Here is a 17,123-nt window from a genome sequence, read left to right as displayed (position 1 = left end):
GGACCCAAAACTGGACCTAAAACGGGATATGTTTACCTTGTATATTACCTACGCATAGGGGCTTTAAGGAACGTCATATAGTACGAGGTCACTCTCCTCAATTCGAGATATACGATGAACTTGATTTATGATGGATGACTAAAGTATATCGTTCGACTATGTCAAGTTCTACAAAGTTTCTCCACAAGGACATTCTTTATGTATGTAATGGACGATATATGTAAGTAAGGTATGGGGCATTGATAATGTACGGAATTGATCTTACAGGCGGTCGCAGGAGTGGTCTCGGTAGGGCGAGCCGCGAAGAGAGAGCAGCCTTATTGAGTTTAAGGTCGCAGCGGCGGCCCGCTAAGCGCCTACATCCCTTGCTTCTTTCTCCGAGTCTCGAAGCTAACCGCCTGAAGGACCAATCATGATACATTTAGAGCGGAAGAGGATTATAGGTTGTAGCCAATGACGTACAATAGAGGGGTCTTTGCCGTGTTGACGGCCTCGTCACCTGCATAAGTGTGCTCACTATATGTATACTACTGTCTGGTAAACCGAAGTTAATGCTATTTTATATGATATTATGGATTGTATCTGGGAAAGAAAAGAAAGGGAATTTAAGGAGATATGAATTGAGAGATATATTATTAGGTTGATGGCTTTGTATTGTAAGAGGGGTAGAATACATTTGGAAAATGGCAGTAATTCAATGTAACCTTAACATCCTTAATGTGAAGGTGGCACAACATGACTATGAGATACATAAGGTATATACCTAGGATTATAAGCTTATTATAAGCCATTAAGAGGCGTCTCGTATGTTAAGCGCCATGTTACACATCACGTAAGTTAGGATAGATGTACGGAATATATGACCTAGATTACCCAACGTTAAGTGAGTTAGGTAAATTAGAACATCGGTGAGGTTCGGTACCTAGCAGTTTTGCAGATACGCAGATTTTACTACAGGGCAGTCGCTGCTGACGATTAACAGTGTCCTACCGTGCATCTTAGGTACCTACCTATTCTCCGCACCAAAACCCCACTGTACCTAGGAGGTACCTACGTAAGTACCTAACCTATTGTGGTACCTTCCATTGGGATAACTATCCCAACTGCCTGCCCCAGCATCTGCCACCCAAACCTTATGTACCTTTCTAGCCGGACCCCACTGTAGATAGATTTAAGCCTTAAAGATTGAACCTACGGCGGCTACTTTTCATAGACGCCTGCCCAGAACACTTCAAAACGTCCTTGTCGTTACCAGCCCGAACCTCCGTTCGCATGGCCATTTTCATGTGTCTCACTGCATTCATCAACGCGCCGCGTGTCACCTTATTTGTGCGTCATCTTAGTTGACTAACTTTCACTTGGTCCTACTAGACTTGACCGTCTCGTCGCAACATAATTAATTACTACCTATACACTATACACTTTACACTCTCTCCCACCTTGTCCGATTCAGTCTTCTACAACTTTGCTTTTCGGACGACAGCATGTTGGAAGATACACCGACCCCTGGTACAAACTTGCCTTCAAAGAACTAACTTGAAGCGAGTGTCGTGTGTTAGAAACGGTGACAAAATTCACGACGCACAATTCATAACCTGATCTAGTGTCCATCATCGATCGATACAATATCAAATTACACCAACCCCACATCTCTTTGTATTCGTACATACGTACATACGACGACAGACTCTCCTACGAAAGCCACATTTCCTTATGATAGACGGGCTTAGGAAATATTAGAGAGAGAATTTGCCGCGCAGAAGTCTTCTACCGTAATTAGCATCTTCCGCCATGACGCAAACTCCCATGATCTCGGTGCCTCTAAAGGCTACCAACGAAATCGATTGGATCACCCCGCTTAAGACCTACATTAGAGATACTTATGGAGATGACCCCGAAAGATATGCGGAAGAATGCGCGACGCTCAACCGCCTCCGCCAGGACATGAGAGGTGCCGGCAAGGATAGCACCTCCGGGAGAGATTTGTTATATCGATACTACGGCCAGCTCGAGCTGTTAGATCTCCGCTTTCCTGTCGACGAGCAGCATATTAAGATCTCTTTCACCTGGTATGGATATTCCTAAAAATGTTGAGTGTTAGTATTGTATCAATTCTGACTTGAGTATGATAGGTTCGATGCATTTACCCACAAGTCGACATCTCAGTACTCCCTCGCCTTTGAGAAAGCCTCGATAATATTCAACATATCCGCTGTTCTGTCTTGTCATGCCGCTAACCAAACCCGTTCCGAAGAGGCTGGTCTGAAAACTGCCTATCATTCCTTCCAAGCCTCTGCTGGCATGTTTACTTACATAAACGAAAACTTCTTACATGCACCTTCATCTGATCTGAGCAGAGATACTGTTAAGACTTTAATTCAGATCATGCTCGCGCAAGCTCAGGAGATATTTCTAGAGAAACAGGTTGCAGACCAAAAGAAGGTAGGTCTACTGGCAAAGTTATCTAGCCAAGCAGCCTACCTATACCAGCAAGCCCTGGAAGGAGTCCAGGAAAATGTCAATAAGGCCATCTTCGAGAAAGTTTGGCTCCTTTTTACTCAGGTAGGTCATTCCGCGGCTCAAAATGAGGATCATCGGCTAACTCGTATCCAGATCAAAGCTAGCTTGATGAGCTCAAATTCTCAATACTATCAAGCGCTTGCTGATGAAGATGCCAATTCTTATGGTGTCGCCGTCGCGAGGCTTACGGCCGCCGAAATTCAGGCGAAGGAAGCTAGTAGAATGGCAAATAATTTCCCTAACACCATGCCACCTAGTTCGAACTTGAGTGCGGACACGGGTATTTTATTAACGGAAATCACAAAACGGAACCTCACTACTATTCAGGAGAAATTGAAGGAATTGATAAAGGACAACGACTACCTCTACCACCAGACGGTGCCGGCGGAGGCCAGTTTGGTCCCGGTCCCGAAACTCCCTGCAGCGAAGCCAATACCTGTAAACGAACTATATTCTGGTCAGGATATTCAGCGCATAACTGGTCCAGACTTGTTCGCGAAGATCGTTCCGTTCACAGTCACCGAATCAGCAAGCTTATATGACGAAGAAAAGGCGAAATTAGTCCGCGCAGAGGCCGAAAGAGTTGACCTAGCTAACAGTGAAATGACCACCAGTTTGGATTATTTGAAGTTACCAATGTCTTTAAAGGTACTGAAAGGGGGTGTTGATCAAGAGATCCGGCCAGATGGAGACTTCCAAACTTGGTGCGATGATGTTGCAGGTCATGAGAATCCGATTTCGATATTCGACACGCTACGAATAGATAAGGACGCAATCGTGACTGTGCTGGATCGATGTTCGAAACAGCTGGATATGGAAGAGAGCGTTTGCGAGAAGATGAGATCAAAGTACGAGAGCGAATGGACGCAACAGCCGAGCTCGCGGCTTACGACTACTTTACGAGGAAATATTCGAAGTTATAGAGAAGCTTTAGATGAAGCATCGAAAAGTGATGGTCAGCTCTACACCAAATTCCGTCAAAATGAAGTGGCTTTTGAGGAAATGCGGAATGCTGCGCAAACGGGCGAAGTTGATGCGCTATTCCAAACGGCCGTCAATAGAGTTAGATCAAAGTCTAGCGGTGCGACAAGCCCAGCTAGTAGTGAAGCGAACTTGTTGGATGCCGATTTCGACGATGGTAGCCCTAGCGTTGCGGAGCAGATAGCGAGAGTTGAGGACATCCTCAAGAGGCTGAACTTAGTTCAGAGGGAACGGAATCAAGTACTAAAAGACCTCAAAGAAAAGGTATATACGTAATGCCCAGAGGCGTCCATATTAATAGGCTAACGAAGTATAGGTTCACAACGATGATATCTCACAAATCCTAATTCTAAACAAGAAGTCGATCCCGAACTTCGAGAAAGAATTATTTCAATCCGAACTAGAGAAGTTCCGTCCTCACCAAAACCGTATCCTGCAGGCCAACCATAAGCAAGCTTCTCTACTGAAGGAATTGCAAGCATCCTTCGGCCATCTTCTACAGGACAAGCGCGTACGCTCGGAACGCAGCAAATACGAGGCCATACAACGACAAAGGAACATGGTAGTCAGCAAGTATAAGAGAGCATATCAAGAATTTCTCGACTTGGAATCCGGCTTACAGAGTGCTAAGAACTGGTATACGGAGATGAAAGAGACGGTTGATAGCCTTGAGAAGAACGTTGAGACTTTTGTTAACAACAGGAGATCGGAGGGCGCTCAACTACTTAGCCAGATCGAGCAAGAGATAGCCGCGAACAAGAGCACGCAAGCGGAAGCAGAGCGGGAAAGGCTCCGTGGTCTGATGGAACGCATGTCTATGGATCCTAGCACAACTCCGTCGCCGAACCCGAGCTCGAACCGACCTGTCCCGACGCCGCTCTCCTTTTCAAATACTTCGCGTTATCCACAAACGACCAGCGCCTCTGGCCAATATCAAATGCCAGCTTCTCCGCCGCCAAACCAAGTCAATTATCCAGGGTTTTCTAACACTCCAGCAAATACTACATACGCACCCGCGCCACAACAATCATTCACTCCTAATCCGCAACATAATAGTCAACAATTTGGCCAGGCCGCGTACAATCCCAGCGCTTGGGGCCGAAATCCTGGCCCGGCGTCACCACCACCAAACCAGACCACCTTTGGGCTTGGTGTTGGAAGTAGAGGTCCTGCTTCGCCTCCACCTTCACAGACATCATTTGCACCGCACCAATATAGCACATATGGGAACCCACAAGCTCAGACATCACAACAGTACATGCCTCCTGGTTTCGTACCGCCTCCGCCACCTCCCGGACCTCCGCCGCTAGGACCACAACAGACTATTCACTATTCGCAACAACCACAAGAGTACGCATACGGAGGTCCTCAAAACACTGCGCCGCGGTCAGCTCAACAGCAACAGCAGCAGCAACAGCAACATAATGATCCGTGGGCGGGACTAAATGCTTGGAAGTAAAGGATTGAGGTTACGATGATGACGAGGGAAACGCTGGCAATGATTAAGAATTCTAAAAAGTCAAGTATTTGGTCAAGTATTTGGTGGTGAAAATCGCAGTCGAATTGCAACTTTAGACACGTAACAGCTTGTTAGGTTCCGAGCTCATTGTTATTCTTGGAAGAATGCGTGATAAACTATCTGTTAAAACCGCAAGGTCTACTGAGGGTAGCTGCCCATTAGCTTAGTTGGAGGCTGGATATTATCTTCATAGGATTCATAATCCATTATATTTACATATTACCTTGAGGCTGTCTATTTGCTAATTCTTTCACAAAGGTGAGAGCCGTTCATAATACCATTGACGGTAAATTGTATGATATATGAGCATTTAATGCTCATGAGATATGGCAACTAACGTAGCATAATCGACTACAGACTCGGGTTCACTTACAGGCAAGGTCTCGGCAAGCCGCATAATAGAAGGTGGCAGGCAGTGATTTCTCTCGACGTATTTGTCGAGTCTAACAAATACGATTAAACCAGAGACATGAGTTCGCGTGGGGTTATGCCGGACGAGATCCCATCCCATTCGTACGGGTGAGCGAATATGCAAGTCTACCTCTTCGAGCAACTGATAGCCGAAGAGACCTAGTAGCCAGGCCGCACACATGCATAGGTATATATAAGGTAGGCATGTAAATATAGATGTATAGATAGGAGTTGAAAGTGCCGGTGGGCAAAGACGCGGAGATAGAAAGAAAGAAAAAAACACAGATACACATATACACATGGCACATACACATAGACTGACTCAAAGGGGGTGGGATATTCCGTTGAACTGCAGGATCGGTAGGTTTTAATGAACAAATGTTCGGGGGCTTGGCAAACAGTTGATGCTGCGATGCGGGAAGGGCTATGATAAGTCGACGTCGTTTATGCAATGCAAGACAGTTGGCATGGCATATCGCCACATCTTTTTTTTTTTCTTCTTTCGTAGCCCCCTAAACCGACCTAGCGCGGGTTGGACGAAGGAGAACGCGGCAGCGGGATATCCGAAGGGAACTTTCTGTTTGTTGAAGAATGTAGCTGGTGTTGTTGTTGTTGTTATAATAGGGATATATAATGGAAGTAATATTGAATTAGGTGTTGGTATAGTAGGTAGTGTAAGTGTAGGTTGGGTGTAGGTATGAAATAGATATCTATATTAGGAAGTCCAATGCTACAAACTCAACGCGAGTGTGTTTTAAAGAATAAATAAATAAAAAAAGAGTTCGTCGCAAAATCTATCTTAATCGCTACACGTGATTGGAAGATGATGTCTGCATGGAACTTCCACAATGCAGGTAGACACGCATCTACGGGCTGTTCTTACATGTGTGTAGGACTTATTAGTGCTAGTTATCTAAAAACCAATTGATACTAATTGACCGCGGTGGGTAAGTAGATAGTGGGTAGGTGGGGTCTTGTGCAGCGTTGACATCGCTAATTCATTGGGCGTGGGACCACTCTGTAGCACCTGCAGCACCTGAAAGAAAATCGATATTATCCAATCTTCTGGAATTTCTCCATGATCAAATACAAAAATACAAAAAAAAAAATTACAATACGTACCATATACATACCATACCATAACAACAGTCCGCTACATGAAAACAACATCTCGATGCCGCACGAGGCATTGAAGATCATGTATATTACTCCACCAATGGCATTTATGTGACTTTAACGCTGAGCTGCCTTGTTATTCTTCCTCTCCTAACATTTCCTTGTTGACCGTCGATGGGAAAAAAAACTGCTGTCAGACCTTTGGGAATCTGCTTACACCTGGATTGGAAACTGGCCATTGGCATCACTAAACTTTCCAGCCTAGCTCCAATCCGACTCGAATCTAGGCATTCAGCTAGTCTCGAGAATTGACGAACTTACATACATCTTTGTCCCGCTATTGGAGAATCTTGACTTGGTTCTCCTTAACCGCCGCACCTTTGCCTAGACTTATATTTCCCGAGACTCTGTATGCTACCAACTCACCGCCTCCGCTCGTTCCGCCGAGCCTCTTAACTGTTTACGGTTCGAAGTAAAGAAATTATTGCTGCTAGCTCGGTATTGTCACGATCGACTTACACGCGTTTATTATCGACAACCTACTTCCCCGAGTTTCCAACTGCGCGTCTCTTTCGTCCATAACTTGGGTTGCCTCTAGGCACGCGGGTATTTATTATGGCTACGCCCAATTCTGCCCCTGCTGGGGAGGGAACCGAGGGCGGTAGAGCGAGCTTCGTGCCTTTAGTAACAGTTGTGGATTTTCACCATCACAGAGGCCCTGAAGTTGAGAGATGGTTTGGTGTAGAAGAAGGACAAGACCCAGCAGTCGAATATGACTGGCCATTGCTCCCGTTTATGGCTTTGAGTGACGGAGCCCATGCGTGAGTTTACTTTTCAGTATAGTGTCTGTCTGTATCTAGTACAAATCTGAGCTCATTGGCCTATATAGATCGACCGAAGACTTCTCGTATTTCACTCTTTTACGACCGGCTAAAGACGACTCTCCTGCGACATCGCTCTTCGGAATAGCATGTACAAGACAATTGGACGCCTCGCAATTGCTAGTTCGGCCCTCCGACGTGACGCGCTCAACGGTGCAGAAGGCAGTCGTAGTAATAGCAGATAGCCCACAGTTCTTTGGCATGCTGAGGGAACGATTATCTGTTGTTACCAGTGCGTGGTTTGCCCAGCGCGAGTTCAGTGATACCGAGATCCTGCGAAGGTTCCAGGAGAGCCTTGCCGAGGAGAAGGCGCGCGGCCAGATGAATGAGGAGGTAGACAGGGATCAATACCTAGGCATGAGCCTCCGAGAACTCGTGAGGGAATTCCGCTGGCAGACTTTAGTGCTCTTAAAGTGCTGCCTCTTGCAGCCGAAGGTGAGTAGTCTAATACGGTTCGTTATTGACCCGACTTATACTCACTAGGAAATTAGATGCTCTTCTTCGGCTCGCGATGTGAGCGCCTGTGCATGATGCAGTTCTCCCTCATCTCTTTAATACCCGGATTGCTTAGGAATCTCCAAGATTGTGCAGGGCCGGAGCTGAATAACTATGAGAAGAATTTGACTCAGCCGACGAGTTTGAGAACTAGTGATCGAAACTCGTTGCTCTCATACATGGGACTTCCATTACAAATATTTGGCAAGGTAAGACGGTTTGTTCTGGAAATAGGGGCATGAGTTAATTATCTATATAGGGGAGCCTATTCGGGCCGTATACGCCTTTACAGCAATTGGATATCCTTGCAGACTTCGGCACGAAATCATATATAGTTGGCAGTACGAACTCATTACTATTACAACAAAGAGACCGGTATAGCGACATACTAATCAACCTCGACGAAAGTACGATCAATATTACTTCTACATCACTTCGCACCGCATTAGTACTCTCCCATTCAGACAGACGATGGATCGATTTTATTACACAAGAGGTAAATGACACATGGGACGAATCCAATCCAGGCCGGCCGAAAACGATGGGGTACCGTGGTAGCGAGGAATTCATCCGTCTTCAGTTTGAAGAATATCTTCTATCTCTCATTTCTTCCGTCAAATATCATAATTACCTCGCTAAAAATGCACACAATCCTAAAGCAACCCTCCCACATATCGAAGGAGACCCCTCTATAGACTTTGGTAATGAATGGGTGGAATACTGGATGAGAACCGAAAACTACCGGATATGGGAGTCGCATACGGACTCGCATCTATTTGACATTGTAGAACCGAGGCATCCTTGCGCTGGCGGACTTTCAATTGATGATGTCCAACGACGGATTCAGCAGCAGGTGCAAGATTTACATCTAGATGAAAGATTTGCAATTGGCCGGGAAGTACTTGGCAGGAATCTAGCAGCGGGACGCGATAAAGCAAGTACCGTGTTCAACAAGCTATATGCCGATATGGAAGCCCTCCGTGAGGCGCAAAGGAAGCGTGCTGAAGAATCCCAAGCGACTCAGGCTACAGCAGAGAAGAATGGAACTACAGTACCTAATGCAGATTCAACAAAGGTTCAAAGTGCACCGAGTTCCGTTGGAGCGAGAGCCGGCGCTTATATTGGAAGCTGGACTTCTTGGGCAGACCAGAAGCGGAAGCAAGGATGGGGCCGATCAAGTAATACTTCCAATGGAACAGGAGGAGGAGGTGGTGGTTGGGGATTTGGCGGACGCAAATCGAGGTCTGGGAACACAGATTCCAGCAGCGAAAAGAACACACCGTTAAGCAGTCCTGCACTTTCTTCACGTGGGTTTACCAGCATGGAGAAGATTCAAATGTCAGATGTACAGCATCGAGCTAGCGAGGGCCATGAGAGAAGGCCGCTTACGCAAGATAGCTTTGACGAGAGCCTGCTCGATGCTGCGGGCTCGGCTGACGAAAGCGGATCTTCCAGTGCGGGCAGCCCACGAAAGAGCACCGCTCTAGAACGTAATGGTAGGAATCAATACGCGAAACTCGACAGCGATGACCATGGTGATAATGCCAAGGTAGATGATACTGAAGAGAAGGATGATATCAAAGAAGATACTAAACGGGAGGAATCCAAGGTATCCGAAACTACTACGTAGTGATGAGCTTACGGAATCAACCTATGTGCGATCAAATTATTATATACGACGAAGGGGGGTCTAAAAAGAGAGACGCTGGATAATTAATTAGGTGAATAACTACATTCTACGAGTCAACGAATGGGAAGAGCAACGTCGCAATTTCACTATACGGCGACCAGGGCTAGCAGGAAAGAAAGGTACCTAGGTATATATAGAGTATGAGAGATGCGATCTGGTTACCCCTTATCCTCTTGGATACGGGCCAGGGAAACAAGACTAAACAAATATGCTCAACACCTCGCTCAATAGGCAGGATAAACGAACGTTCATAGTAGATGTTCTAAGTTAGTTAGCTACCTAAGGTAGATAGACGACAATTCGTCTGCTCCTACGAAGTAAGAAATTCATGTTGAAAAGGAAAAGAAATCGTTATGTTGGTGTCGCTTTCGGTGATATGTTATAACCCAGTCGTCTTTCTCTTGTGATACTGGGGATATTGGAATATCGTAACTAGCCGATATGTATACTAATTACTTCTAGGAATTCATACTATATACGAAACCATTTTTGTTTAATATACGTCAATATGGTATTACGGCTATAACCAGTTAGTTCCTATGGGGAGGTATGTATCTAAGTGACTTTAAGAATATCTGAACGCAATCTTATTCCACGCGGACCTACTTGACTTCGAAAACTACCTAGGCGCCGGGAGGCTATTGATAGGGAGTAGAGTAAACACGGGCATACCAAAGTAAAGTAGACATTATTTTCACAACATAAACACTGGCGCACGTAAATGTAGAGTATTTATTCGTATCTATGGGATTTACTGTTCCACCTAGACACATACCCAGATGGTATAGCAGGGGCTACTCGGGGCGCCTGAGGTATCAGCACCAGCACTCGTCACAACGACCCGGGGTTTGGCCTAGCTACCTAAGCCTAGGCATATGTAGGAAAACAAGAGGAGGGGGGAAAAGCAAGGAGCAGCTAGCTAGCTGCGGTGCTATAAGTGAGGCGTTTCCGTTCTGTACACGACACAACCCTCTTCTCCTCGTGCCAAATCTGGTCTCTCCGTCAAACGTATTGTGGGAAGCACCCAGCTCGTCGTCGCATTCTGTAGTAACTCGGGGCCTCGTCAAACGCGTAATAAATTCTAGTTGATCGTTCCGAAAATCGCCTCGCGTTCAGATAGCCCGCCAACCAAGAACCAGGAAGAAAAGTAAAAAAAAGCGCCTTCCCAGTGTCCGTTTGGAGAGCCAACCTCCGGGCTTTCATTATTGCACCACCGTCGCAATGTGTCATGAGGAATATAACCGCCGCCGCCGCCGTCGACGGATGCCAGGAGAAATAATACGGGGGGAAATATGCTCGAGTATAATGCAATCCTGCTACAGACTAAGGGCTCATGTCTGTCTTAAGCGAGATAACCGAGATCGTCATCTTCCAACCGCTCCAAGTATTCCTTGTCAAGAAGGATCTCGATGCACTTCTTGATATCACCAACCTTAGGCACGAAGCGTGACCTGATCTGAGTGATACACTCGGTAATTAGTAGGTTGTGCTTCATCTTCTTTCGTGCCTTCATAATTCGGACAATGGCAGACTATAATGTTGATTAGCATCTCGACTATAAACTAATAACCCAGATAGTAGTACTATTACTGGAGAACTCGGAGGATTTAAAAGGGGGAACAGGGGGGGGTATTATATAAATACTTACTTGTAAGACCATTTGGCGGTCATCCTCAATCGTTTTGTTGGTGTCAGCCTCCTCCTGCTTCTGCTCCGTCTTGGTGCCAACGTTAAGGTTGACGCGGATTTTCTTGCTCTTGAAATCGTAGTTGAGATGGAACGTCTTTCCGGCACCAGGCTTCTCCCCGTCAGGCTTCATAAGAAGAACTTTGGCCTTCAGAAGGATACCGAGGGCAGGATCCAGAACCTCGCTAGTCAGCTGAGTAACCGATGCGATATCTTCGTATGAGTGGACATCCTTCGAATTGAATTGCAGAAGAATAGCCATCTGATAAACGCTCACTTGAAAGGTATAAGGCGTCTTTGATTGCCTGCAGTAGCCAGTCTTGAGCTCTCCTTTGCAGAGTTGCCACAGCCAGCTTAACTTACGACCTTCGTGTTTGTTCTTGTAGAATAGCGTAAATCGATCAATATCTGTTTGAATCTCAGCTGGCGGGTTAAATGTCGTATTAGGTGGCGTTAGAGGCCAAAAGCTGGTTCCCAGGATCGAATACGAAGAGTCGAGCGGCTGCTTCTCTGATTGCAGGCCCTTGGTATGCTCTCGAAACCCAGTGTTAAGATCCTTGGAGATTTGCATATCCTGGAACATGCGCTGCAGTTTGTTTGTATATTCGAAACCGCATGCTTCCTTGAGTTTACTTATCATGCTCGTTTCGGCGTCATCCGATGAGGAATTGCTGTGCACCAGACGTCTGGCTAACATTCTCGAGTAGAACTTCTGGAATACATCCTTGTCCTCAATGTACTTGAAAACGGTCATGATTTGCGTTAGAGTAGTATCGAGTTCAGCCTCTTCCACACCAGCCCCACTCTTTCTCAGTAACACATCGGTATACTTGGCGAGAAGTTCGGGAGATTTGCTGCTCCCTGCCTTGCAAATCTCGTTGCGGTTCACAAACTCTCTGCAGGCATTATCCAAAGACCTTGTGAATTCTGGCTCATCGGCAAATGCGCGCTTTACCAAACCTTGATATCGGGTATGTGTCTCAAGCAAAGCTTCCACGTAGACCTTAGGCTCAAGTTTCTCGGCATCCGAAGCAACCTTTGCGACCGCGTTAAGGCCCGCGTTTCGAACGTGAGCCTCGAACTTCTGTCGTAGTGGCTCGAGCCCATCCGGAATCCTAGACAGAAGGTTGTACATACGAGCCATATCTTCCTCTCGGTCGTTATCAAGGAGAACTTGGAACTCATCCCTTAGCATTGCGGAATGGTCGGCGATCAAGGCTTTGTTGCACGTCTTCTTCAACGGCAGCGCTATGTCGTTGTGGAGGTACATGCGCACACGCTCTTCCTCTTCGGCTAATCGAGCCTCCGCCTTCTTCATGTATTCTACCACGCTGTTCTCAGCAACAAATTGCTTAGATTCAGCCTTGTAGAACTCCTCCGTCGCCGCGAGGAACGGCTTCTCAAAATGATATCTATAGGTATCAAGAGTCGACTTAGTTGCATCGTGTTCATCGAGACCGAGGGATACGAAGGAATCGACAACCTGCTTGATCTGCCTATGCTCAATTGTCTCACCATTCCTCTGCTTCTCCACCAGCATGAGTACCGCATCCATAACCTTCTTGTTAACGAGTGTAAAGAATTCGGTGCGCCATTGGTACAGATGTAGAGTGTAAACGTCGTACGTATTCTTCTTACCCTCGTCCATCTCCCGCTTGACCCAGTGCCGGTTGAGATATCGAAAGAGGTGGTGGATGTACTTGGCGGCGACCGTATATCTGTTCCATTCTCTGATATAGAATGCCAGTAAGGCCTCGTCAGCATGTCCCTTGGATTGTTCGTAGAGTCCATTTAGGTGGTTGTTAAGGTATTCCTTTAATTTCTTGTAAAGGTCTTCACCGAGGAGATGCGCTTCGCTCAAGTTAGTGTGAGATTGTGGAGTTTGAGATAGACTGTCGTTACCTCCTCTGTGAGCCTGTCCAACGGCACTAGAGCTCCCTAACCCGACAGCTTTCTGTGATGTACAAAAGTTATGAACCGCCCTGTTTCGCGTTAGTATACGTACAATTAGATAACAAGACCGAAAGACTCACGTATAAATTCCCATATACTATCGAAGATGTTAGCAAAGAAAACCATGCGAGCAATACCCAAGACTTACAGTGGCCATATCCATTCCTTCCTGCAGATTAATCATAATCTTGGAAATACCACTCTGAAGGTACTCCCATGTTTGACCGATGTCCTCTCGGTTCGGCGCCGAGGGCATAGGTCGTGCCGCGGCTAGGGACATGGTGATAAGATGTCGGAAGAGATATCCCCTAAGGAGGGTACCAGGCGAGGACTATAGACAGACAGGTAGATGGCTTTCGGGTATGAAGGTGGGAGTCGGGTCTCTAGACAAGCGAATGTCAAAAACTCAGTTAGCAATAGACAAGACAATCAAAGTGATGTGGGTAATCTATTGTGTAAAAGGCAAGCGAATATTCTTTAGATGATGGAGAAGTGAATTCGGTACGAGGGTCTGTGATGTTTTATATGTTGTGGATGTTGTGGATGTTAGGTAAAATAGAGGAAGACCAAGACAAACAATGCACATACATTGTCTTTGAGGTAGTGAATCTTCCAGACTCGTGACCTTAGTCTAGGAAGGCTCACTATTCGGAGGACAATTAGCGACGCAATTATTTTGAAAATAAAACAATGTGTTGAAAGGAACTAACGGTTAAAAAAAGAAAAAGAAAAGGTGAATGGAAACGAAAATCAAAAGAAGTTGAAAATCGATGTCACAGTTGCTACAGTAAGAATTCACAGATGGAGTTGGATTTCAGGTTGCCGCATCACTAATTGTAATAAGGCAGACACCGCAAAATGACCCGGTCCCCCCCAAGGCTGCCAAACTGACCCGCATCGGCCAAAAGCAGTTTAGCGCCGAGTGGTTGCCAGTCTCCGCCCCCACCTCGACTTACCTAACGCAGGGTAGGTACGTAGGTACGTAGGTACTTAAATGTCTTTACTCCTACCCCTCCACGTCACCTTAGCCTTCCTCAAGTCTACCTTCCTTTAGGTTAGGTACATTGCCTAGGCACCTAAGGTATCTGCCTACCTCACAATAGATTATAATGTTGTACAGGATATTGCTTCCCGTCTGTTGTGTGCCTGCCTATCTATAGCATATAAGGAACGACGCCTGCACATTTGATCGAAGCCAATTCATCTAAACACAAACATCCATTATTAGAGGTTTATACCTTAGGTACCTAGGTACATATACCTCATCTAAGGTCAATTATCACGAATAAAATTGATCACAATGGATCCCGCTGATGTTATGTAAAACCCTCAGGGTAAATATTATTAACGTTATCATCTTGGGGTATATTCATCTCCTTATACGCTATCCATATAAGCTATTTATCTAACTCATTTTTCATTTACGTTATCTATCCCACCGAGTTTTTCTGCCAGTCTGAAAACATTAATAGTGAAATTCAGAATCCAGGCAATCAACCCTACCAGCGTCAACGCCGCAAGACCCCTAGCCAGATGCAAAGACAGTCTCTCCATTGCTGCCCATTCAGGAACTGTTGACAGGCCATCCCCACTATGATACACTAACGCCTCGAAAGCGAGTGCCGTGCTAGCAGATTTCAACACGATGAAAACAAGGTCCAAGAGCGTTAACGATATCTTCTGCGCTGGTGCTCTAAGTCCTAAAGGTTTCCCTGTATATTCGTCCCAAGTCATATATAAAATGTAAGGAATAGCTATCGCGTCAATGACTATAGCTACAATCGCTTGCGAGGTCTCCGGAGTATTGTCGTTAGGGGTTTCTGGGCTCTTCTCTTTTTGGAAGATATTTGTTGCTACAGCAAGAGCTGCAATGGTGGTGATCAAAACGATCAAACGGAATATAAGCGGCGCTATTGGATGCCGCAATACAAAATTCGAGATCTTCATCCCCCACGTATCCTTTCTAGATATTCTCTTGGTCTTGGGATCTAACGGATGAAACGGGCTTCGTACGGGCTGATCGAGGCCTGGCATTTGTTGTTCGAGGACATCATAGGGTACTACTTCGTACTCATCGTCGGGATTTCTCCCATAGGAAGACGAATGGATAAAATCCCGCCATCTCTCGTAAGGATCTTCATTAGGTGCTCGATAGCCGAGTCCCATAATAACTGGCTCTGCTGTGCGCAAATGATCCCATCGTCGCCCCGGCCTGTCGGCTCGTTTCCTCAAAAACACAGGGAGTTTAGATACACGGTCGTGTTTTTCGTCGACCCAGTCAACATAGCCATCCTTTGATACCCTTCGTTTTAATTGGCTTCCCTTATTCTGTTCCGGGCGGACAATTGGCGGAGGAGGATTGATGTGTTTGTCCTTTCTCGGCCCATGAGCGTGTTCATCATACAACTCCACCCAAGCGGGCACGGTGGTCCGCAAAGGATTTCGGGTCATCGCAATGCTCGGTGTAGTAGAGGCATAGGGATGCGAAAATCTAAGGATAAAGGCGAAGTAGGTCGGCGATAGTCGAATAAGCAGATAAAATAGCTAGTCATCCTCTCACAAACATTAGGTAGCTTGTGTCGTCAGGACGCGGAAGAGGTGGGGTGGCTAATTAGCGTGTTGAGTAGAAAAAAGAACTGCTCCAAAGGTACGGATATAACGCCGGATGTGTGTACGTATATATGAGTTTCTGTAGGCGCCAGCTTCCATCAAACTTTCGACATAGGTATTATGTATGGGCGCCAATGACAGGAGTGGAGAAAAGCGCAAAGCGCAAAACCATAAGAAGAGCGAGGACAAGACAAAGCGAAGACAAAGCAAAGCTTCGATTTAACGCGACTAAGTTAGATAGATAAAATAAGCAAGGAGGTTGGTATGTAAGTATAACTTAAAACAGATAGTTCCAAAATCCATTCCATGAACATTAGACTGTCGTTACATACATCGAAGACGGAAAGAAGAAAAAAAGGAAATATAATATGGTTACACGACAAACGCGGTCTTTTTGCGTGCAGATGAGATAAGAAGCAGCTGAGAAGTCAAATGACAAAAAGTTGCGATAGCTTTTTTAATAAATTAAGTCAGCTCTAGGTACCTATACCAGCAAGGGACCGCGTTGTCCGGGGAGACTTACCAGGGATGTAGATATATACATAATAGAAAATATCATATGGATGATGGGGCCATAGCTTTTAAACTATAATCGCAGGGATAGATCGATTTCGTTTCACAGTGGAGCACGATTTACATAGCCACAGGTACATAGCTTCTTGGCTTCCTTTTTTTCTTGGCTGCTTGGGTTTTAAAGTTTATATCATGAAGTTCACAACAGGGAGAGGTATTCTATTATTATTTTCTCCCTTTTCATCCAAATTTTGTATCACTATAAATCTAATATTAAATCTCACATGAATATTATTAAATACAGATTCATATACTATTACACCACCACATCTTCACAACCTAACATTCAATATATTACATCTAGCTTTACAGAAGGTTTAATTATTAGGTACCTAACCTAAGCACGTAATATGAGGTATGTATCTCTATAAGATGTACCTAATCGACTACGTACATTATGCAAGCCACAAAGCCTATCCCTGCGCACATGCGTCACCAAAGAATCTTCATTTGCTACCCTAAAAAGTCCAGGACCTCATAAGTAGAAACTTGCTCCGAATTCGACAAGGGTCTAAAATCTACATTTTCAACGTCATTGCTAGTTGTCATTGCTAGTTCGCTTGCAAACCTCATTGACGTGACCACGATGATTTTCACAAAGTCTACAGAGAGATGAAGTAAACGAGGCTTCATTGCGACCCCTTTATTCTAATTTATTTCGTCGCTATCTTCGTCCGTTTCTGTCACA

General features: G+C 45.5%; 4 protein-coding genes across 5 annotated transcripts; 2 read left to right on the top strand and 2 right to left on the bottom strand.

Annotated features, from left to right (window-relative positions):
* Positions 1-1,791: 1,791 nt before the first annotated feature.
* On the top strand, positions 1,792-4,960 carry GL218_02036 (Vacuolar protein-sorting protein BRO1; the record flags this gene model as incomplete). Its single annotated transcript, XM_033578525.1, has 4 exons — positions 1,792-2,069; positions 2,133-2,562; positions 2,614-3,765; positions 3,818-4,960. 4 exons carry the CDS (start codon positions 1,792-1,794, stop codon positions 4,958-4,960), a joined length of 3,003 nt encoding a protein of 1,000 aa, XP_033438575.1.
* A 2,202-nt stretch (positions 4,961-7,162) lies between these two features.
* Positions 7,163-9,553, top strand: GL218_02035 (Late secretory pathway protein AVL9; the record flags this gene model as incomplete). Its single annotated transcript, XM_033578524.1, has 4 exons — positions 7,163-7,368; positions 7,437-7,863; positions 7,920-8,132; positions 8,183-9,553. The coding sequence occupies 4 exons, from the start codon at positions 7,163-7,165 to the stop codon at positions 9,551-9,553; spliced, it is 2,217 nt and encodes a 738-aa protein (XP_033438576.1).
* Positions 9,554-10,955: 1,402 nt separating this feature from the next.
* On the bottom strand, positions 10,956-13,532 carry GL218_02034 (Cullin-1; the record flags this gene model as incomplete). 2 transcript variants are annotated; one of them, XM_033578523.1, is made up of 5 exons in its annotated part: positions 10,956-11,144; positions 11,262-13,150; positions 13,202-13,281; positions 13,333-13,349; positions 13,401-13,532. In XM_033578523.1, 5 exons carry the CDS (start codon positions 13,530-13,532, stop codon positions 10,956-10,958), a joined length of 2,307 nt encoding a protein of 768 aa, XP_033438577.1. The 2 variants fall into 2 exon arrangements, with proteins under 2 accessions (XP_033438577.1, XP_033438578.1); XM_033578522.1 differs by having other exon boundaries at positions 11,262-13,281.
* A 1,130-nt stretch (positions 13,533-14,662) lies between these two features.
* On the bottom strand, positions 14,663-15,703 carry GL218_02033 (Regulator of phospholipase D SRF1; the record flags this gene model as incomplete). The annotated part of the gene is made up of 1 exon (XM_033578521.1): positions 14,663-15,703. The coding sequence occupies one exon, from the start codon at positions 15,701-15,703 to the stop codon at positions 14,663-14,665; it is 1,041 nt and encodes a 346-aa protein (XP_033438570.1).
* Positions 15,704-17,123: the final 1,420 nt, after the last annotated feature.

This window comes from Daldinia childiae (assembly GCF_008694065.1).
Source record: "Daldinia childiae strain JS-1345 chromosome Unknown Scaffold2, whole genome shotgun sequence".
Classification (NCBI taxonomy): Eukaryota; Fungi; Ascomycota; class Sordariomycetes; order Xylariales; family Hypoxylaceae; genus Daldinia; species Daldinia childiae.
This window is presented reverse-complemented; position numbering and strand designations above follow the sequence as displayed.